Genomic DNA, 23811 nt, shown 5'->3' on the forward strand with positions numbered 1-23811 from the left:
ACTCCAGAGCTTGTTAGAAAATGCAGAATCTTGGCTTCAGCCCAGACCTCCTGAATCAGAACTTGCATTTAAACAGGATCTCCAAGTGATTTGTGTGCACATTAAAGTTTGAGAGGCACTATCCTAGGTGATTCTGTTGCACAATATGGTTTGGGAAACATTCTGCGTTTTTCTAGCTCAGGACTTCACTCAACCCGCACATCGGAAACAGTTGGGAAACTTTAAAATACTGACTCCTAAGATCCCCCCAGGACCGACACATTAGAATCTCCACAGTTAAGATACTCCAATATAAAATATGAACAAAATCACTTTTGTCTTTGGAATGCTTTTCTTTGTGTTTTATCTTTGAAGCTAAGTGTGTCAAAATTTTTTAAAAATAAACTCTCTGGCCTCAGCTTTCCTATCATGAAAGAGAGGAAGGTAACTTATTCATCATTCTATTAAACAAGAATTGGTCCACTACCTACAATGTGGGCTATACTGGGCTTTATAAAGGATACAGAGGGTGTGGGATGGACTCACCTGTCTGCTCCACGGAAAGGAGGCACTCTTTCCGCCCCTGAAGGCAAAAAGAGGTGGGAAACAGGCTGCTATTGATAAATTGCCCGGAGACTATTGAGAACCAATTATAAAGTACATTTTTCCCCCCTACGGTGAGTAGTCCCTTAGAAAGTGGGGCAAAGGGGAGGGGGGAAAAAGCAAACTTTTTAATGGGTTGATTGGAGTAAACCTGATCACATGATGTCCTTTGATGCTAAAGATGCTATTACTTTCCTTACATCCTTGGACAATTAGGTACTGTTTGTGTGTGTATTGCAGGAGTTGAGGGAATTTGTTTGTTTGTTTTTATATTGGAGTATAGTTGATTTATAATGTTGTGTTAGTTTCAGGTGTATAGCAAAGTGAATCAGTTATACATATACATATATCCACTCTTTTTTTTTCATTTTAGATTATTTTCCCATATAGGCCATTACAGAGTATTGAGAAGAATTCCCTGTGCTATACAGCAGGTTCTTATTAGTCATCTATTTTATATATAGTAGTGTGTATATGTCAGTCCCAATCTCCCAATTTATCCCTCACCACCCTACCTGCCTTCCTCTGGTAACCATAAGTTTGTTTTCTACATCCGTGACTCTACTTCTGTTTTGTAAATAAGTTGAGGGGATTTTTAAAAATTTATTATATTTTTACTTTTGGTTGTGTTGGGTCTTTGTTGCGGTGTGCAGGCTTCTCATCGTGGTGGCTTCTCTTGTTGTGGCACACGGGTTTAGGTGCTCCGTGGCATGTGGGATCTTCCCAGACCAGAGCTCGAACCCGTGTCCCCTGCATTGGCAGACAGATTCTTAACCATCGTGCCACCAGGGAAGTCCAAGGGGACTTTTAACACCACATCATCCTCGCTCTCCCAGACTTTGCTTTTCTTCATCTCAGTTTCCCTACAGTCCTCACTTTCCAGAGTTGAGAGGCTCAAATGTTTAAGCAATAATGCCAGGACAGCCTTAGCATCTGTGGAAAGAAATGAAGACCATCCGAAAGAGAACAAACAAAGATTATTTATTCCCAACTTGCTATAGCCAGGGAATCAGCCACCATCTGTTGCCTTTGGCAGAGACTCCAATGCAAGCAGGGCGGTGGGACAGCTTTATAGTGGGAAAAAGGGAAGGCTTCAGGCATACCCTGACTGAGGCTGTTTGCACGGGGAAGCTGGAGGCGGGCTAAGCAGAAGCAGGCTGTCCTATGTGATTGGTTAGGGAGCTTGTTTGGCTTTCTTTCATCGATCCTAAATTCGAAGGGAGGGAATAAGGAAGCTGGCAGTTATTGACCAAATCCTGATGGTTTGGGCTTGATTGATGCAGGCATTGTGGTTTGGCTTCGGGCTGGTGGCTGCAGAGCTTGTGGGTCAGAGTTCTATTGTCGAATATGGTCTGGCCATTGTTCGTTTGTATATCTAGTCTCTCATGTCCCTCGTCATCCGTCTACTGGCAAGGTTAGGTGGAACTGATGGGGTCTGGATTAAAAGGCAGAAATGCACAGAGAGGTCTTTCAGAGGAACTAGCTGGGTTCTTTCTTTCCTTCTTTCTTCAGCGTGAGGGTGGTGCTGTCTTGGACACCATAGCTCATCAAACTCCACCCATCCTGCAGGACTTGGCCTTGGAACTCTAGCTGTTGCTTCTCTCTGAGCAGCCCCTCCTTGACTTCAATCTGCAGCTTCAGGCTCAGGACAAGGCTATTAGGGTAAATGGCATAGGCGTGGCTCCCACCACTGGGATTCTTCACAAAGACCTGGATCTCAGGGGAGATGGTCTGCAGCAGACAGATGCGAGTGTCGGAGAAAACCCCGTAATCGGCCAAGGAGTACTGGCTACTGAGGAGCTGTCGCTCCCCACCGGGCTCCTGGAAGGACAGACGCTGTAGGGATGTGGAGCCCAGGTTCCACTGGATCTTCCTTTTAACCTTCTTTATGGAGTCATAAGGGTTCACCATGATGATGAAATCCGAGGAACCCCACTCCTCCACTGTCAGTTGGATGTCTCGTGCCCCCTGGAAGGGAGAGGACAAAGAGGGGTTAAGTCCACACCCCTCTGTCTGAGTACAAAAGTGCCCTTTACCTGTCCTCATCTTTACAATGACAGCAGCAGCTGCAAACATTTAGGGGGTTCCAATCACCTTCCAGGCCCTGGGCTGGGTGCCGTTCATCCTCTTCTTAATGTATTTTATTCTCACAGCAGCCCTATGAGGTTGGTTCTGCTATTAGCCCATTTTACAGATGAGGAAACTGTGGCTGAGCAGGGTTATGCCATTTATTGACCATCACAAAAGTAGTGAGGAGCAGAGCAGGTATTTGTTTGTTTGTTTTTCTTCCACATCTTTATTGGAGTATAATTGCTTTACAATGTTGTGTTAGTTTCCGCTGTACAACAAAGTGAATCAGCTATATGTATACATATATCCCCATATCCCCTCCCTCTTGAGCCTCTCTCCCACCCTCCCTATCCCACCCCTCTAGGTGGTCACAAAGCATCGAGTTGATCTCCCTTTGCTATGCAGCAGCTTCCCACTAGCCATCCATTTTACATTTGGTAGTGAATATATGTCAATGCTACTCTCTCGCTTCATCCCAGCTTCCCCTTCCCCACCCCCCATGTCCTCAAGTCCGTTTTCTACGTCTGCGTCTTTATTCCTGCCCTGCCACTAGGTTCATCAATACTGCTTTTTCATATTCCATATATATGCGTTAGCATACAGTATTTGTTTTTCTCTTTCTGACTTACTTCACTCTGTATGACGGACTCTAGGTCCATCCGCCTCACTACAAATAACTCGATTTCGTTCCTTTTTATGGCTTAGCAATATTCCACTGTACATATGTGACACATCTTCTTTATGCACTCATCTGTTGGTGGACATTTAGGTTGCTTCCATGTCCTGGCTATTGTAAATAGTGCTGCAGTGAACATTATAGTACATGTATCTTTTTGAATTATGGTTTTCTCAGGGCATATGCCCAGTAGTGGGATTGCTGGGTCATATGGTAGTTCTATTTTTAGTTTTTTAAGGAACTTCCATACAGTTCTCCATAGTAGCTGTATCAATTCACATTCCCACCGACAGTGCAGGAGGGTTCCCTTTTCTCCACACCCTCTCCAGCATCTATTGTTTCTAGATTTTTTGATGATGGCCATTCTGACTGGCGTGAGGTTTGTGGTTTTGATTTGCATTTCTCTAATGATTAGTGATGTTGAGCATCTTTTCATGTATTTGTCGGCCATCTGTATGTCTTCTTTGGAGAAATGTCTATTTAGGTCTTCTGCCCACACGAGCGGGTATTTGAACTGAGGTCAGCCAGACTCCAAAGTCTGTTCTTCACCACCAGAGGCCACACTCAAGGGCCTGAGAGCCCCAGATGTCTGAAGAGCAACATCTGGAAGGTGCTGGGGGAGGGGAATGGTGGGCCGACCTCTAGCTGATCCTTTTAAGAAGGAATATAGGCCCAGCATTGCCAAGTCTTCTGATTTGTCAAGATAAAAATCTTTTCGTGATGGTTTTTATATTCAGGAAAAATCCAAAAGCATATACTTTTCAGCCCATCTGTGGGCCTCATATGGCTGGTGGGCCCCCAGTTTGTAATCTCTGCTCCTTATTAGGGAGCCCCTGATTCTGCTTCTGCCTTCTGCTCTAAGCACCTCAGTCTTTTGCACACAACTGTAGTCCTTTGCCCCTCATCCCCTACCCTGACCCTCTCCTTGGATGGAGTACCCTTTGTTCTGAGTGTCTACATCCGTCCTTGGCTTTTAGGGCCCACCCCATGCCTTAATTTCTTCAAGGAATCTTCCTTGGTGACTTATGATGATGACATTTATTTTCCGATTCCGCAGCCCCACAAAGACCTGGGTGTGAGTTCTGGCTCTGCTGCTTCTTAGCAGTGTGACCTTGGTTAATTCACTTTACCTCTCTGAGCCTCAATCTCCTCATCTGTAAAATGGGGATAGTAACGATAAAGCTAATACTGCGACTTGACCTTTCTATTTTATAGACTTGTCCCTGAACAAGTGCTATGCAAATCATAAAGCACAAAGCATAATAGATTATTATGTTCTTTACCTGTACTGTGGGTTTGGCATCACATTATAATATTATATGGCAGTTTTTTGTTTTCTGAGTATCTTCTCTGGTGATTCTATTTAGCAGTTTTGTGCAAGTTTGCTTCCATCTGGCAAGTTTCTTAAGGGTTGTGGCCATGTCTTATTTCTGAACCATTGTTGCCCCCTTGGTCACCCCCCATCAACCCCAAGCCTGGTGCTGGCACAAAACACCTGATTGAATTGACTTGCCTGGGCTCAGCTTATGCAGAGAATGACTGAGAGCCAAGAATCCCAGTGATTCTTTGGTAGGTTATGGGAAGAAGAAAAAACAGGAAAACAAGAATTTGACAATAAGGAACCTGAAGCTCAGACAGTTGAATAATTTCCCCAAGTTCACGGAGCTGGTAGGTGGTGCAGCCAGGCCTCAAACTGACACTAAAGTCCTCTTGGCTCCATCGACACAGAATTAAATACTATGCAGTTATCTCATTCTGAGCTTCAAGCTCCTGGCATCCCAGAGAGGAGCCATTACCTTCACGTTCCATCTGGAGACTGGGTTATCGTAGTTGTCATAGCAACAGTCCTGTTTCAGGCACTGGCAGGCCCTCTGAGCGACTATGTCCCATCTGTAGCCTTTTGCCACATTGTGGGTGGGGTCAGCCGGATCCAGGATGATAGGCCTGCAACACAGAGAGAAGGCGCCCAGGTTCTTTCTGGTTTGGAGGCCCACAAGCCAGAAAGAAACCTTCTTGGCAATCATCTGAGCATCTGCTATGTCCAGAGCCCAGGATTGTCAGTCTAGGAGGGCCCAAAAACATTGCCGGAGAGTAACAGAATGGAGAGGATTCTGTTTCCAAGAATTCCTCTTGGGCAGAGTACTTTAGGTGTTTGCAAGGAATTTTTGAGGTGTACGGAGGGTGGGAGCTCCAAAGGCATGCTGGAACAGTAACAGTGGCCCACTCAGGCAGGTGGCCCTCAAGTTCAGAGCCTTCATTTTGCTGAACAGGCTACATAAGTGAGTTCAAGGCTAGAGCTGCTGAATTGCTTTGGACGACAGTAACACCACCACCACTATTTACTGATGTTTATTGAGGCATGGGCTCAAACCCTATGTGAATTAACCTATTTTAATCCCTACAGCAATTCTATAAGGTAGGGCCTATGATGATGATGATGGTGATGATGATTTTCCCCCATTTTACAGATGAGGAAACTGAGGCACAGACCTCCCTAGGTTATCCCTAGGGATTCTTACCCATCTCCTCTGCCTCAACAGAGGAGAGGTTGGGCTGTCTCCAAGCATCTCTCCTCTAGGTAAATGTTGAATAAATACTTTAAAGAATATTGGCTTGAAGGGGGTCTAATAGCCTATTTGGGTTGCTTGGGGTGACCACATGTGCTGGATGGCAAGCCCATGATCAAGACCTGGCCCTTGTACTCCAGGAGCTTTTGACTTAGGTGGGAGCTGAGATTTTTATCTAAGTGACACAACGTGATAGCAGGCTACTGACATGAACTAGACACCTTAGGCTCCATGCTCTCAACTCCCAACATCCCTGACTCCCTGAATGGTCCTGCCTCATTTAGAGTAATAACACGCTGACCTATGGGGTGGGGTCACCTGACCCAAAGTGACCCACCAGGTGACCTGATATGCAGGCCCTGTGCCCAGAGATCAGACTTGTTCCCTCTGGAGTTTGGACCAGGAATGATGGAGGTTCCTCATCAACTAGGAGTAAGAGGGGAGCCGAACAGGTGTGGAGAGAGAAGCAGTGAGAGGAAAGGGAGCACGTGGGCAATAAGAGTGAGCAACAGAGAGAAGGGGAGTCTATAGATTTGCCTCAGGTCCCAGTGGTTTTCCAAGGTCAATTTTCTGGGCATCCTTACAATAAATCCTCTTTTCATTAGGAGGCCAGGTTTTTCTCCGTTGTAAAAAAAGACCCGACACTCACATAAGGGAATAATAAACAACCTTGCGATATTGCTTGCATTGACCTAAAACTTCTAATGTAAAGAGATGTCCCAGGCTGGGTTCCCCCAGAAGCAGATCCTAAGATCAGGATTTGAGTGCAAGTCATTTATTTGGAAGGAGATACCAGGAAGCACCAATAAGAGAGTGGGAAAGTGAGACAGGGAAGGGAAGGATGCCAGTAAAGGGTATGTGTCAAGGTGATTACCACTGTGAGCAACTGGGGGCTAGTCCCCCAGGCTGGACTCTGGGAAGTAGTAGAGAACATGTGTCCCAAAGAGAGTCCCTCCATCTGAGATGGGAGGGAGCTGGGGTATTTATACACCAACTTCCACCAGTCACTGGGGGAAGCTGAAAACCCACAGGCCAAGGGACGCAGGTGCTGACAGCTGGAGGTTGAACCAGCCTTCCTGGAAACAGTAAAGGCCCAGGGGATACGAATGGGTACAGGCAGCATGTGCTACAACATTTATCTGGCATCTACCATAGGCTAGATACTGTAGGCCCTTTACAAATATTTTGTCTGACTCTCCCAACAGTCCTGCATGTTTGGTGCCAATTACTCCTGTTTTACAGATGAGGAATAGAGATGAGAAAATGGTGGAGCTGGGCTTACACTTGGGTCTCCCTGGTTCTTTCCAGTTTCCCGTGCTGTCACTAAAAAGCTAAGGTAGCTTAGCTTTTCTGAAATGTTTTTCTGAAATGGTCTTCTGAGGGCAAGAGGGCTAAGGTAGGGTGGGGTGGTGGCTCGAGGAACAAGGAAAAGGCTTATAGCCCCTAAGGTCCTTGCAATTTTGAAAGGCAGTCAACTTGAGATGTCAAGTGTGTCAGGGTGAGATATCAGCTTTCCTACTTAATAAAGCCCACCCAGAAAACTCGATACCACCTTTCCCTTAATTCTCTTTCTTTTCTCTTTGAGATGTGGTTGGCATGCAGTGATCTAGTACCTCTCTTTTTTGAGCTGTTTTCTGACAAAGTCCTCAATGATCGGGTTCTGGAACGTGTAGTAGTTGGTCCAGTAGATACAGAGAAACTTATACTGCTGAAGCAGTCTCATCACGGTGGCCAGGCCGTTGTCCAACCCGAAACATGCCTCCTCCTGAGTACCCACTTCCCAGGCGTAGATGGTCAGGAGCTCAAGGGCATAGAGAGGGGGTAGCTCGGCCCTAAGGCACCAGGATTTCACGCACTGTTGAAAGACATGGGAAGAGAGAGCGAGACCCCAAGATTCCTTATAAGGATGACATTGAACCAGAAACTAGAAAAATCCAAGTTGTGGTCCCGGCTCTGCTACCTAATGGCTGCGTAGTCTTGGCCAAGTCACTTTCCCTCTCTGGCCCTAAATGGGTTTCTCCATTTCAGAATTAAGGAGCTAGGTTACTCCAGTTGGTTTCAAACTGTGCTTGACATAACTCCCGGAAATTGAGTGATAAAGGGGTGTCCCAAGGAGTGAGCAGGTTGGGCTCTGTCATCAGCACCCCAGCCTAAGCAGCTCCATTTTAATCTATTTAGGCTTCTGAAAGATTTCTTTTTTTTTTTTTTTTGCAGTACGCGAGCCTCTCACTGTTGTGGCCTCTCCCGCTGCGGAACACAGGCCCCGGATGCGCAGGCTCGGCGGCCATGGCCCACGGGCCCAGCCGCTCCGCGGCACGTGGGATCCTCCCAGACCGGGACACGAACCCGCGTCCCCTGTATCGGCAGGCGGACTCCCAACCACTGTGCCACCAGGGAAGCCCCCTGAAAGATTTCTTTTAAAGAAGAAAAAGTCTTATATAAAGTCTTAGCTAAAGAGAAAAAAAATAGTATGCGTGTGTTGGGGGACTATAGGACTAGGTAACAGCTGAGAATCCATGGTGAACATTGGGGTTGCCTCTCTAACAGGCGTTTCTTCCTTCCCCATTGTATAGTAGCCATGCTGTTTGGATGGGATTGACCCAATCCTCCTCTCTAGGGTTGGCCCTGACTGGATAGGCTCACCAGTATAAACCTATTCCCCTTGCCAAGTGATTGGTTCAAGAGAAGCTTTGTAATCTAAGTTGGCTTAATTTGAGTCAAGCCTAGTTCTTTTGTTCAGTGGTTGAAAGAAGAGAAGTCCTCTCTTGTATGTGGATGTGAGGGCAGGAACAGATGTGGCCATTCTGCCACCATGAGGGAAGCCAGCCTGTGGACCAAGGTGACATATAGAATTGAGAGACGCTGAGAGTATTATAAAGAAACTGAGCTGGAGCATTCATCAAACAGTGCCTGAAGCCTCCTCTCCACTGCTGTGGGTTTTCACACATAAGCTGATAATTCTCTTTATTGGTTAAGCCAGTTTGAATTGGTTTTTCTGTTTTTCTGTTACTTGAAAAAGAAAGCATCTTAACGGATAGCAGTCACCTCCTGTCTAAAGAACCTCTCTAACATTGAGTTAGGAAATGAAAATTTCTGTCAAACATCCAGCTATTTGGTTTGTGGAAGCAAAATTGACATCTTGTCCTGTGGCCATTATAAAAAAGTTTTATATCACACCCCTCAAAAAGACAAAAACCCACTTTGACCTTGAAACAAACAGAAACAAGGCCATCTGGTCTAGTTCCAGTCCCCAAAATAAATGAAACCTGTGCCTTTCCTGTAACTAACAAAAACAACTTTATCCTTGACTTTAAAATGTTTTTAATTGATTTCAAACTTATTTATACATTAATGAATTTGTTTTTGTAACATTTTGTGAATTCACATCTCACAAAGCTGTAAATCTTAACTAATAAAATTATAATTTTGTTAAGAATGTAAACTCATGACAAGACAATTTATTTTCTCCAATACTAGTGAAATTTTACTAGCGAGATTCTTAAAATTTACATGACAAAGAAAATGCAGAATGCCTGTAATCATAAGATGTAAGCCTTAGGAAAAATGAGCCGTTCATTTCTTTTAGGACTTTTGATAGACTATTTAATGGTACATTTAAAAAAAAAAAAAAGAGCAAACCAGAAGAAAAGATGTATGTTCCCTTCCAGTGCTGATTTATGTTAGCGATGCTCTGATTTCTTCATATTTTGGATTTCTCTGACTTTTGCGAAGTTGCAATACTTCATGACCTTTCTAGATCTGATAAGCATGTGAGAATTTTGCTATTTTTCCACCATCAACAGAGATGAACTATAAACCTAGTAATCTTGGTAATCGTTTTTTCTTTAAACGCCTATTATATATTTTTTTATTCGATTAAGCCTTTCCTTCTGCAGTCTGATTCCCTTGCAACTTCTCTGCAAGTTCTTATTTAATGAATGACTTTTTACCTCTTGTTTCTGGTTGCAGCTGGAGGTTCCACTGAGACTGTTCCAAAGCTGAGTAAACTGTGTTGCCTGAGAAATGCTCCCCATGGGCTGTTTACATTCATATGTGCCCCTTTTTTCAATTCTGAGGGTGAATCTTGTATGACAATAGCTTTTATTCTTCTGATGTTTCTCTCCTCCCTCCCCACCTCTACTCTGTTTTTATTTCTGATTCTAGATTGTCTGATTCTTGGACAAGTCTGATTCTGGTTCTCGTACCTATTTGCATGGGGCCACTTATGTCCCCACTGATGACTACAATCGGTGACTCTGCTTTTATGGTTTGACCATCTGGTGGTCTCTGTCGGGAGACGGATGATAGGAATTTATTCTCTGCTGAGTGGCAGTCGATGAGAGTTTGATTGTATTTTGTGTTTCTCTCTCTCTCTCTCTCTCTCTCTCTCTCTCTCTCTCTCTCGCTCTCGCTCTCGCTCTCGCTCTCTCTCGCTCTCTTTTGGTCTGTTTGTCTTGAGTATTCAGATATCTCCTGGGAGCCCTGTTATTGTTGTCTTGTATGCCATTATGAATTTCAATCACTCAAAAATTGGGGGGTAGGGGTGCGGTGTGTGCACGCACACACATATGATTCCTGGAAAACAGCCCTGTAAAATTAGGAGCTGATGGACTGTTAGATTTTATGCTGTGTTTATTTTGGACCCGTAATTACAATAGTAAAATCACAGCTGCCAATTCTTTTTGTTTTTATGTATGTAAATGAAAAAAAAAAGGATTTCATAAAAGAATGGTCTGATTACAATATAATCTATCTGCCAGCAAATCTCTTCCCCCCAACTCCACTATGGGAAATTTATGAAGTGTAATAAATTCGTGGATAAAGACTCATGGCCACCAAAGGGGACTGAGTCAGAATTTCACCAGAATCTTTTATTTCAGAAGTAGGCAACTTCATAAGAGCAGATTGCTTAACAAAATGAGAATTAATTACTCAGGTTAATGTTCTATTGATGACTATGTGAGAGAGAGAAAAAAAAACAAAAAACCCTTTCTTTCTTACTCTCCTACCCTCAATATACGGAAATACATGTGCAAACTAAGATACATTCTGTAAATGATATATTATTCCAACTGACACCTCAGAATAAAAAAAATCCCTATAAAAATTCCTATTATACGGCTTCCCTGGTGGCGCAGTGGTTGGGAGTCCGCCTGCCGATGCAGGGGACACGGGTTCGTGCCCCGGTCCGGGAGGATCCCACATGCTGTGGAGTGGCTGGGTCCGTGAGCCACGGCCACTGAGCCTGCGCGTCCAGAGCCTGTGCTCCGCGGCGGGAGAGGCCGCGGCGGTTAGAGGCCTGCGTACCGCAAAAAAAAAAAAAAAAAAAATCCTATTATAGATTATGAACTAACTAATCCTCAGGAAAACAAAGATAATTATTCTGTAAAATAATAGCATATGTAAATTGGCCTTGCTTATAAAACTATTCAGAATGATGGCTTAATATTCACAAAGTGTCTTTATTAAGTTCCTTTTCAGGAATATGTAGCGTTTACATACGTTCAAAAAATCTGTCCTCCTTCCTATCAGGATAGAATTAGATAAATCAAGAATAAATCGGGGGGCTTCCCTGGTGGTGCAGTGGTTGAGAGTCCGCCTGCCGATGCAGGGGACACAGGTTCATGCCCCGGTCCGGGAAGATCCCACATGCCGCGGAGCGGCTGGGCCCGTGAGCCATGGCCGCTGAGCCTGCGCGTCCAGAGCCTGTGCTCCACAACGGGAGAGGCCACAGCAGTGAGAGGCCCATGTACCGCAAAAAAAAAAAAAAAAAAAAAAAAAAAAAAAAAAAAAGAATAAATCGGAACTTTCCTGGTGGCTCAGTGGTTAAGAATCCGCCTGCCAATGCAGGGGACATGCGTAGGAGCCCTGGTCCAGGAAGATCCCACATGCCACATAGCAACTAAGCCTGTGCGCCACAACTACTGAGCCTGCGCCCTGGAGCCTGCGAGCCACAACTACTGAAGCTCGCGCGCCTAGAGCCCGTGCTCCGCAATAAGAGAGGCCACCGCAATGAGAAGACCGCGCACCGCAACGAAGAGTAGCCCCAGCTCGCCGCAACTAGAGAAAGCCCACGGGTAGCAACGAAGACCCAACGCAGCCAAAAATAAATAAATAAATTTAGTTTTTTTAAAAAAAGAATAAATCAAATGTATAAGTAAACTTGTATTCATGTCAGAAATTTCATCCAATTAGGTATGATAATCCCACGGTTAAGAATCAGACACAGGGAGTTCCCTGGTGGTCCAGTGGGTAGGACTCATCCTTTCACTGCAGGGGGCACGGTTCCATCCCTGTCAGGGGAACTAAGATCCCGCATGCCGCGAGGCACGGCCAAAAAGGAAAAAAAGGATCAGACAGAAAAGGACAAATATTGTATGACTCCACTTATAAGAGGTCCCTAGAGCGGTCAAGTTCATAGAGATAGAAAGTAGAATAGAGATTACAGGGCTGGAGGGAGGGTAGAATGGGAGGTTATTGTTTAATGGGTATAGTTTCTGTTTTGGATGATAAAAAAAAGTTCTGGAAATAATGGTGATATTTACACAACATTGTGAATGTAATTAATGCCACTGACTTGTACACTTAAAATGGCAAAAGACAAAAAACCCTCCAAAACAAAACAAAAAAACAACCGAACAAAACACTTATGTCAGAATCTCAGCCAAAACACTGGGGAAAGCCCCATCTTTTTCCCAAAATGGAACTGAATTAAATACTTCAAAAGATAGAACATAAACATCAGCTTGTTGGTAAATTAAAACACAAAAGAAATCAAGGACAGCTCTTCACATGCGGAAATGATGCTCAAAAGTCCCTCTTGGAAACTGATACTGTTGCAAGGCTTATGAAAGCCCAGAATTATAGATAGTCAAAGTAACACTTTTTGGTTTGTCATGAGCATGCACAAACTTGGGCATCTCTGAGATCAGTGATATTCTTACAGTTAAGATTTGGTGAATAGAACCCAGAGAAGCTCACTTACATGTTCCTTGGTCCCTGACCCCAGTAGATGAGTTGGTAAGAATCATAAAATAATTTTGAACCATGAAAGTGAACGACAACTCCTGTGATGTTACGTTTCCAGACAAAAATGAACTATCAACCTTTTTAGCATCACGGGATTCTAGTTTTGTTTAACATACAATATGAACTCTTTGTGTCCTTAAGTATTGATCAACAAACACATCTTGTAGCACTTAGCTAAATAAAAGTTCTCAAATAAAATAAAACATCAAATTAATAATACTGAATCAGGGACTTTCCTGGTGGCACAGTGGTTAAGAATCCGCCTGCCAATGCAGGGGACACAGGTTCGAGCCCTGGTCAGGGAAGATCCCACATGCCGCGGAGCAACTAAGCCCATGCGCCACAACTATTGAGCCTGCGCTCTAGAGCCCATGAGCCACAACTACTGAAGCCCGCGCGCCTAGAGCCCGTGCTCTGCAACAAGAGAAGCCACTGCAATGAGAAGCCCGCGCACCGCGACAAAGAGTAGCCCCCGCTCGTCTGCAACTAGAGAAAGCCTGGGCGCAGCAACAAAGAACCAACACAGCCAAAAATAAATAAATAAATAAATAATAATACTGAATCAAAAAACTGCTTCAAAAAACCATATGCAGACAAATTCTTGTCTTAGAGGCAGAAACTTTTGGGGTTTTTTTGTTTGCTTGTTTGTTTGTTTTTGGCCACATGGGGATCTTCGTTCCCTGACTAGGAATCAAACCTGTGCCTCCTGCAGTGGAAGCATGGAGTCTTAACTACTGGATCGCCAGGGAAGTCCCTTAGTGGCAGAGACTTGAACAAAGAAAGGGCTATAGAAGTAAAGCTGATACGTTGTTCTGTGGACATTACAATAAATGTGCAAGTCATATACAGGAAGAAAACACTTTGTACACTTAGACAGACAGACAGACAAAGCAAACAGATCATTTTGTTGAGTTCTAGCTCTCCAAATCCACAAAACCTTGGATCAATCCCTCTTAAGTGACTGACTGACCAAAAAAACCAATTTCATTCTTGGCTTCGGTGATGCTAACATCTGAAGATACATCACAACCTTGGTAGAAGTGATAATCATGTAAGAAAATGACTGCTTTTCCACCATAAACATACCAACTATAAACTAACTTTGGTAATATTCTGATTTTTATCTTTAAATACTTTTTTTTTTCTTTTTGGACTGGACTGGTCTTTCTAAAAGCTGACCCTTACCATTTTTTTAAAAATAAGAAAGCATCTTTTTTCTTTCTTTCTCATTTTTGTTTCTGAGTCTTCCTTTCATAAGTTCAGATGACATGTTCATCTGGGTAGTTTGAAATATACCTGGTACCATGCAGACATCATATGTGAAATCTAAAAGTAGCTGCTGTGGATGTCCTCACTCAGTAACGATCACGAGACTCAGGAACTCAATCATTTGGAGGGGTAATTGGTGCAGTGTGGAATTAAACGAATTTTTCCGCTTGTTAGTCCTTAATCAGCTGAGATTAATGTCCAGAGAGCCCAGAGAAGTTGGCCTTAGCCAGCACTGGACTTTAGCTGGACCATTACAAGCACTCGTTCTTCGAAATACAGTATGTTTCTTATTTCTCTCCTTCCTCCTCTGTTTCTTTCTCCTCCCCCTCCTCTCCTTCCTCCTTCTTCATCTGCATCTTCTGCCATGTTCACATTTTAAAAGGTGAGCCTTGGGCTTCCCTGGTGGCGCAGTGGTTGAGAGTCCGCCTGCCGATTCAGGGGACACGGGTTCGTGCCCCGGTCTGGGAAGATCCCACATGCCGCGGAGCGGCTGGGCCCGTGAGCCATGGCCGCTGAGCCTGCGCGTCCGGAGCCTGTGCTCCGAACGGGAGAGGCTGCAACAGTGAGAGGCCCGCGTACCGAAAAAAAAAAAAAAAAAAAAAAAAAAGGTGAGCCTTCTCTCGCACCCCACCTCCATTGCCTCTTGGTGCAGTTTCCCGAGATGACAGATATGGTTCCTGCCTTTTTCTTCCCCTCCCTCCTCCATCTTCCGCTCCTGCCCCCAGCCTGGCAGCCTCCTCACCTCCAGGTACCAGTGTTTTACCAGCCGCAGGAGGCTCTTCAGCTTGGCGGGCCGGTGTTTCACGAAGTTTCTCTGCAGCTCGCTGAAGGATGGGGAGAAATGTCCAGGGGAACCGCAGGCCTTAATCAGACTCACATAGACCTCTGGGGAGGGATGAGAGTTGGGAACAGATGGCCCTGAAGAGAGAGGAGGCGAAGGGGAGAGAGTGAGGGCTCAGGAAGCCCCAGGTTGCTGACTACTCCATGGGGGAGAGACTGGTAATTATTGGAGTATCTCTCCAGGGAGACCTGGGACCACATAGCTTAAGAGACTAACAGTTTGCCTTCTTGGTTGTCCTTCCGGAGAATCAAAAGTGAGTTTTCCAGAAACAGACTCACAGTCATAGAGAACAGACTTATGGTTACCAAAGGGGGAGGGTGGGTGGGGGAGGGATGGATTGGGAGTTTGGGATCAGTAGATGCAAACTATTATGCATAGGATGGAGAAACAACAAGGTCCTACTGTACAGCACAGGGAACTAGATTCAATATGCTGTGATAAAACATAATGGTGTATATTATGGATAACTGACTCACTTTGCTGTACAGCAGAAATTAACACAACATTGTAAATCAACTAGACTTCAATAAAATACATTTTTTTAAAGTGGGTTTTCTATTCCTCAGGCTACTCAAGGACTATTGTCCTCTCTTGATGTGCCCAACACCCTCAGTTTCCCTTAATGTCTGTTTTGGATCTCTCAGCGATTTATATGAAGCTTCCATCACCATAGGGAAGGACTAATTCCATATAAGAAAGCTGGGCTCAGAGAGCACGTTTGCTGAAGGGTGGGGCGTACATCACTAACACTAATGCCTCCCACTGTCTCTTTCTGGCTCAGATGGGACCCCAATTCTGACACTTTCTCCATGGAGCAACTCCCAGCAGCCACTCTAGTTAAGAGGAGCCAGTGCACCAGATGAAAGCTGGATCATCTGAGCTTGTAGCTGATACCGTTACTAGTGCCATCGGTGCTCCTGGGAAGCAGCTCTCAGCCAATGGCTGATGGGAAGCAGAAGCTGGTGGATGAAACACTCAACAACCCACTGGGGAGACGTGCTCTGCACTTTTCCCAGAGCTCTGCAGGGCACAAGCCCAGCTGCTCAGCACGGTGACTAGTGCAACCTGCATCTTGTCATGCTCCCCGCCTTCCGTCTCACTCCCCTGCTTCCCCACCAGCATCTCCTGGGACTGCTTATCCTCACATGCCGGTCTCAGGCTCTGCTTCCGGGAAAGCACAGACAATGACAGGCCCCGCCCCCAGGGTAAATGTTTCAGAAGCTCCCAGGGTTGCTCTTACTCCTTCCCCTCCATGGCTCTCACTTCCTCTCCAATCATATATTTATCTGTGTGATTCTTTGATAAATCTGTTTCCTAAGTTGAGCCACAGGACAGCCAGAGTTGAGTCAGTCCCAGGCACTGTGGTCACCCAGCACCCAGCACAGGACATGGGTTGAATGGGTGAATACAGGTGTCTGCACGTGGCCACGAAGGAGAGGTGAGGAAGCTGCGGGTCCCCCGGGAGGGTGGTCGTGTGAGTCTGGTGGGCTTCCGCTTACCCAGGACACTGTAGGCCGGCACGATGGTGACAGTGATGGGCTCCGCAGTCTCCCAGGACTGGATGGTGAAGGCGACAGCAGAGTGGACTCCCTGGACCAGCCTCAGGTCCTGGAGCTGGAGGCTCAGGAGGTCCTGGCAATACCTGAGCTTTTCACATAGCAGGCTCAGAACGTCGTCGTGGTGCCTGGCCTCCTCCTGGAAGCTGTGGAAACCACTCAGGAGCATCACCAGCTCCACCTCTGAGCTGTCCCTGAGCACTGTGCCGTTCCCGAAGGAGCCCACCTGCAGAACACAGAGTCCCGTCACCCCGAGGCCACTGCCTGGACCAGGCAATCCCTGATGCTCTTTCCACGGATGATCGCCACCGCCCTGAGGGATGGGCGGGGAGTATTTCCTTTTTTAAAAATTATTTATTTATTTATTTTTGGCTACATTGGGTCTTCTTTGCTGCGTGTGCGGGCTTTCTCTAGCTGTGGTGAGCGGGGGCTACTCTTCATTGCGGTGCACGGGCTTCTCATTGCGGTGGCTTCTCTTGTTGCAGAGCACGGGCTCTAGGCATGCCGGTTTCAGTAGTTGTAGCACGCAGGCTCAGTAGTTGTGGCTCGGTGCCTCTAGAGCGCAGGCTCAGTAGCTGTGGCGTACGGGCTTAGTTGCTCCGCAGCATGTGGGATCTTCCCTGACCAGAGATCGAACCCGTGTCCCCTGCATTGGCAGGCAGATTCTTAACCACTGTGCCACCAGGGAAGTCCGGGTGGGGAGTATTAACATCCCTTCTTTACAGGAGACAAAGCGGGGATGTGGAGAGGCAAGCCTCTCGTCCAGGGTCACACAGTGGGTGCTTCCAACCAGGCAGCCAGACTCCACAGCCCACGCTTCTTATTTACTCCACTGCCTCGCTTCCAAGACTCAGCCTTATCTGCAGAGTGATCCCCACTCCAAGGGAACAGTCATCCTCCACAGGGTGATGGTTGGAGAATTCTGGCGGGGGCGGATGTCTGAATAATTTCATGACATTAAAAAGGGGGGCACAGGGGGCTTCCCTGGTGGCGCAGTGGTTGAGAGTCTGCCTGCCGATGCAGGGGACACGGGTTCGTGCCCCGGTCTGGGAAGATCCCACATGCCGCGGAGTGGTTGGGCCCGTGAGCCATGGCCGCTGAGCCTGCGTGTCCGGAGCCTGTGCTCCGCAACGGGAGAGGCCACAACAGTCAGAGGCCCGCGTACCGCAAAAAAAAATACAAACAAAAAGGGGGGCACAGGGACTTCCCTGGTGGTCCAGTGGGTAAGACTCCGCCCCCCCCCCCAATGCAGGGTGCCCAGGTTTGATCCCTGGTTGGGGAACTAGATCCTGCATGCATGCCGCAGCTAAGAAGTCTGCATGCCGCAACTAAGATCCCGCCTGCGGCAACTCAGACCTGGCACAGCCTAAATTAATAAATAAATGAAGAAATAAATATCTAAAACATAAAATAAAATAAAAATAAAAAGGGGGGCACAGGATTGCCTGGTGGATGAGAACCGCGGGCTGGGGAACGGGGCCGCCTGACCTTGACCTCGCCCCATGCCCCTGTTTCTCAGTTGCATCATCCTCTGAACTCTGCTCATCTGGAACCTCAGAGTAATGACGGCACATGAGTAACTGGCTGATTGGGAGGATTCGACGAGACAATGTGTGCCAAGGGCTTGCCGTGGTGCCTGGCACACAGGAAGTCAGCAATATATCTCTCTTCCTTCTGCTCTACTCGACTTAGATAATCTCTTCTGCTGCCTGGAGTTCAGCTTCCCCATCTGAATTGAAGGAGCCCGAGCTGGATGATTTTGAAAGGGTCTTTTTGATGTTCTGAGATCCTAAACTTGCTCTCCAGCGCTGTGGCCTCCGGTATACAAAGTCCCCCAACTCTCTGGCCTTCTCTCTTTCTCACTCCAGGTCGGGAGGTGGAATTGCCAGGGATGCTTCAGACCTCAGGTCGGCTACCTCTGGTGGTGGGTGGAGTCAAGGAACATTGATGATGACCCAGCTGCCGCCAGTTGAGCCCTCACTGTGCCTGGCACCACTGAAAGCCCTTTGTACACACAATGTCTTTTAATCCTCACCCCCATTAATTGAGGTGGGGGGACTAGTATAATTATCCCCATTGTACACATGAGAAAAGGAAGGCAGTTGGGGGTTAATCAACTTGCCATGGGCTCACAGCCAGGACTGATAGTCACAGTCAGATAGAGGGTCAGAACACCAGGTGTGGTGGTTCTACCTCTTTCTTCCCTGTGACCCAAGTCTATGTGGCAGGCCCTGCGTCTGTGCAGGAGTTCGCCATCTTTTGTTTCCTCTTCCTTTCCCATTTTCTTTCTCCACCTGCGTTCGGACTCAGCGTTTCTGCCCTACGTGAGAGGGTTGGGAATGGCACTCTGGGTGCGGATGAAGAGCACATCCCGCTGAAGGCTGTGCCTGTGCTGCCCTTCCCACCTTTTCCAGTGGTAAGATACAGGCAGAGAGGGAAGAGCGTTCTAGAACAGGCTTCATGACTTGCTTCAGTCCAAACCTATTCAAACCCAAGGACAAGCATTCACTCTTGTGGACCAGCGCAGCTTACCAGATTTTCAGGGGTGGGGGGAGGGTTTAAAGCCCAAATAAAGTGTTAATTTCTCGTTGGCCAGGGGGCACAAGCCGCCCACACAGGGTGGGCAGGTAGCTCCCTCAGCATCCAAACTCCCTCTGTGGGGAAATGAAACCCACGGGGTCATTTGGAGGAAAGGTGCAGTTTCAATACACCCATACAAAGCGAGTAGAGTCATAAGATTTATTACTTTCAAAAATAGATAACTGGGCTTCCCTGGTGGCGCAGTGGTTGAGAGTCTGCCTGCCAATGCAGGCGACACGGGTTCGTGCCCCGGTCTGGGAAGATCCCACGTGCCGCGGAGCGGCTGGGCCCCGTGAGCCATGGCCGCTGGGCCTGCGCATCCGGAGCCTGTGCCCCGCAACGGGAGAGGCCACAACAGTGAGAGGCCCGCGTACCGCAAAAAAAAAAAAAAAAGAGAGAGAGATAATTAATGAGAACCTGCTGTATAGCACAGGGAACTCTACTCAATGCTCTGTGGTGACCTAAATGAGAAAGAAATCTAAAAAGGAGGGGATATATGTATACGTATAACTGATTCACTTTGCTGTACAGCAGAAACTAACACAACATTGTAAAGCAGCTATACTCCAACCAAAATTAATTAAAAATTTTTTTTTAATGATTTATTACTCACAGATCCCAGAAGCAAGGGGACACAGTGAGCCGGGGGAAGGGCAGTCTTCCACCCCAGGTCACAAGCCAGCAGGAGATAGAGCAGGGTAGCAAGCACCTAGTACTTACAAGGTGATTGGGGCAGAGGTTACTAACTTTTCACAGGCTTAACTCGAAGTGGTTTTTTTTTTAACACCTCTATTGGAGTATAATTGCTTTACAATGGTGTGTTTCTGCTTTATAACAAAGTGAATCAGTTATACATATACATATGTTCCCATATCTCTTCCCTCTTGCGTCTCCCTCCCTCCCACCCTCCCTATCCCACCCCTCTAGGTGGTCACAAAGCACCGAGCTGATCTCCCTGTGCTATGCGGCTGCTTCCCACTAGCTATCTATTTTATGTTTGGTAGTGTATATATGTCCACGCCATTCTCTCACTTTGTCACAGCTTACCCTTCCCCCTCCCCATATCCTCAAGTCCATTCTCTAGTAGGTCTGTGTCTCTATTCCCGTCTTACCCCTACGTTCTTCATGACCTCCTTTTTTTTTTATTTCTTAGATTCCATATATATGTGTTAGCATATGGTATTTGTGTTTCTCTTTTTGACTTACTTTACAGCGTATGACAGACTCTAGGTCCATCCACCTCGCTACAAATAACTCAATTTCATTTCTTTTTATGGCTGAGTAATATTCCATTGTATATATGTGCCACATCTTCTTTATCCATTCACCCGATGATGGACACTTAGGTTGCTTCCATGTCCTGGCTATTGTAAATAGAGCTGCAATGAACATTTTGGTACATGACTCTTTTTGAATTATGGTTTTCTCAGGGTATATGCCCAGTAGTGGGATTGCTGGGTTGTATGGTAATTCTATCTGTAGTTTTTTAAGGAACCTCCATACTGTTCTCCATAGTGGCTGTATCAATTTACATTAAAAAAAATTTTTTTTAAAACCCTCTTAGCTCTACATTTAAAAAAAGTTTTATTTATTTATGTTTTTTGGCCACACAGTGCGGCATGCAGAACTTCCCTGACCAGGGATCGAAACTGTGCCCGCTGCAGTGGAAGCTCAGAGTCTTAACCACTGGACCACCAGGGAAGCCCACTCAGTGGTTATATTAAAAGGTTCCACCGGGGAAGGCAAAGCAGGAACCTGTGGGGATACCCTAAACCTACCTAAAAGTCCAGACTCTGAACATTTGGTGTTAGTCGGGTCACCATACTGTAAAATGCCTAGGCAGCCACTCAGAAAAACAAAATCGTTTTCCTCAAAATTTGTTTTCCTCATCACACCTTTCTAGTTTTGACCTTCTTGCATTATTATCCTAGCTAGGACAGGAGGTGACATGATACAGCTGCAGGAAGGGCTTGGGGAAAAAAAGCTCAGTGAGGGCAGCCTGGAGTGGAGTAAGATAGATCCTGGTTGAAATCCCAGCTTCACTACTAGCTGTGTGACCTTGGGCAAGTGACCTCACCTCTCTGAGCTTCCATTAAAAAAAATTTCCATTATCAAAAACTTTAAACAGAAAAATAGAAAGAGCATACAATGAACACTTATACATCCACCCAGATTCAACAAGTCTAAACTCTGCCATATTTCCTTCAACTAAGCCACTTTAAAGTAAATTACAGACGCTAAGGACCATTGTCCCTAAGTACTTTAGCATTTGTGTCCAACAAAAGAGAACATTTTTCCCCATAACCACAAAACTATTTTGCCTCAAAGAAAAACAGTTCCCTGGGACTTCCCTGGTGGTCCGGTGGTAAAGAATCAACTTTCCAATGCAGGGAACTCGGGTTCGATCCCTGGTCAGGGAACGAAGATCCTTCATGCTGCAGGGCAACTAAGCCCGCGTGCCACAACTACTGAGCTCCCACGCCTCAACGAGAGAGCCCGTGTGCCGCAAACTACAAAGCCCACACACCCTGGAGCCCACGCGCCACAACTAGAAAGAGAAAACCCGCACGCCACAACTAGAGAGAAGCCCGAGCCTGCACGCTGCAACAAAAGATCCCGCATTGCCACAACTAAGACCTGACGCAGCCAAGAAAATAAATAAAATAAATAAATATTAAAAAAACAATTCCCTTATATATATTATTTAACATTCTGGCCATATTGAAATTTCCCCAATTGTTCCCAAATTATATTTTACAGATGGTCCATTCACACCAAGATCCAATCAGAGACCTTGCATTGCATTTGGTCATTATGGATCTTAAATCACCGAGTTTCCATTCTGCTCATCTGTAAAATGGGAAAAGAACAGTACATACCTCACAGGGTACACAAATTAGACATAATACATGTTAAGGGGTTAGGCTAGTGCATCCAAAAAAGTACACTATTATTATTAGCTTCCTTACTGGACTTGCTCTGCTCAAGGCAGCAGTGCATTGGGATGGAGTGTCTTGAGATGTCAGTAGCATGGGCTAGAGATAATGAGGCAACAGGTCCCAGCATCCTCAGGGATGTAGACCCACAAGCTGCATTTTGCCCAGCCCTGGCCTGGGGATGGAGGGAACCAGTCTCACCTTGACCACCTTCAGCACCCCCAATTCCTGGTCCAGCCCATGCTCCCCTTTGAAGCTCTGCTCCCTCAGGAACTGCTCCACGGTCTGCACAGTCTCCAGCACCTCTTTTTTCCACTTCTGGCTGGGATGCAGGCAGTCATTTACGAAGGAGTTCAGCCTGGAAGCTGGGGTGACAAACAGCTCCGGGAGCACTGCCATCTCTGTCTTGAGACTACCACTGGTGGCTAGATATATACCCACACACCTACCCAGCTCCTGGCACACACACTCTTCTTTAAGGGGACTCCTCCTCAGCTGACCTCCAGCACCCTGTGGAACAAAGGACCAGAGTGGAGAGGAAACAAGGGGCGTCTGGCTGACCAGGGTATCCTCTTCCTGGAGGCCGTTCACTGCAGCTGGGGTACTGAGGGACACTGTGTGAAACCACCTTCACAGGCGGGGCTTTTAATCACCCTTTCTGCTGTAGGTTTCGTTTCTCACCTCTTAGTTTCCCTTTTACAATTTGGAAACTGAAACTGGCTTGAGGATGGCCCTGGGAAAGGCAACTCCCCCAGGAGATGGGAGTTGGATGGTATCCACCAATCCCATCCCCACAACCTTGTCACCCGAAACAGGCTCAGCAAGAGCAGTGACTCACTCGAGGTTGGGCTGAACAGTGGGAATTCTAGGGTTCCGCAGAACGAACTCTGGAATTCCCGTCTGCCCTTTGCCAGACTCGTAACCTCTCTGACCCTCACATAAATAATCCTTAAAATGGGTTTAAGAATAATACCTACCCCATAGGTTGTGTGGATTAAGCGTGAGAACATTTAGCAGAGAAAACATTAAGTAAATGCAAGTATTGTTATTCCTTCATTGTACATCTAGTGAGTGCTGGCTGGGTGCCAGACATTGTGCTAAGAAGACAAGGTAAGACGTGGTTCCTGCCCCAGGGGCTCCCAGAGCAGTGGGGCAGACAGAGGAGACACAGAGAGTCCAGTGTCCTGTGTACTAGGAGAAAAGAGGGCACAGAAACCTGGTGGAAATTCAGGCAGAAGAGTTTCTTTGGGGTCACCTGTGGTGTCAGCAAACACCTGCTTGAGATGACTCTTAAAAGACTGGGAAAGTGGCCAGGAGACAAAGGGCACAAGACAGGATAAGGCTGAGAAGTGTGAATGTGCCAGGTATGTGCCAGGACTCGGCTGTCAGGTCCACGTTGGCTTGGAGGGCAGGGAGGGGAGAGGTGAGAGCTGTGCCTGGACAGGTGGGCAGGGATTGAAACTCGGAATGCCATTCATTCATTCATTCAACAAACATTTGTTGAGTGCCTGCTATGTGCCACGCAGGTGTCCTGGGGATACAGCAGTGAATAGGCAAAATTCTCGGACTGCAGAGGGCTTACACTCTAATGGTGGAGACAGATAATAAACAGGATAAATAAGTAACATTATAATAATTAAGACGGTGATAAGTGCTAATCAGGAAAATAAAGCAGGGAAAGAGGTTAAAAGGTACTGACTACGTG

At 46.3% G+C, this 23811-nt stretch overlaps 1 protein-coding gene across 1 annotated transcript; it reads right to left on the bottom strand.

Annotated features, from left to right (window-relative positions):
• Positions 1–1590: 1590 nt before the first annotated feature.
• OASL (2'-5'-oligoadenylate synthetase like) lies at positions 1591–22709 on the bottom strand. Its single transcript, XM_060029397.1, has 6 exons — positions 22308–22709; positions 16534–16816; positions 14936–15111; positions 7509–7750; positions 5125–5272; positions 1591–2550 (listed from the first exon to the last, which is right to left on the bottom strand). The coding sequence occupies exons 1-6, from the start codon at positions 22503–22505 to the stop codon at positions 2062–2064; spliced, it is 1536 nt and encodes a 511-aa protein (XP_059885380.1). The 5' UTR covers positions 22506–22709; the 3' UTR covers positions 1591–2061.
• Between the last annotated feature and the right edge of the window lie 1102 nt (positions 22710–23811).

The sequence above is a fragment of the Delphinus delphis genome, chromosome 13 (assembly GCF_949987515.2).
Source record: "Delphinus delphis chromosome 13, mDelDel1.2, whole genome shotgun sequence".
NCBI classification, from domain to species: domain Eukaryota; kingdom Metazoa; phylum Chordata; class Mammalia; order Artiodactyla; family Delphinidae; genus Delphinus; species Delphinus delphis.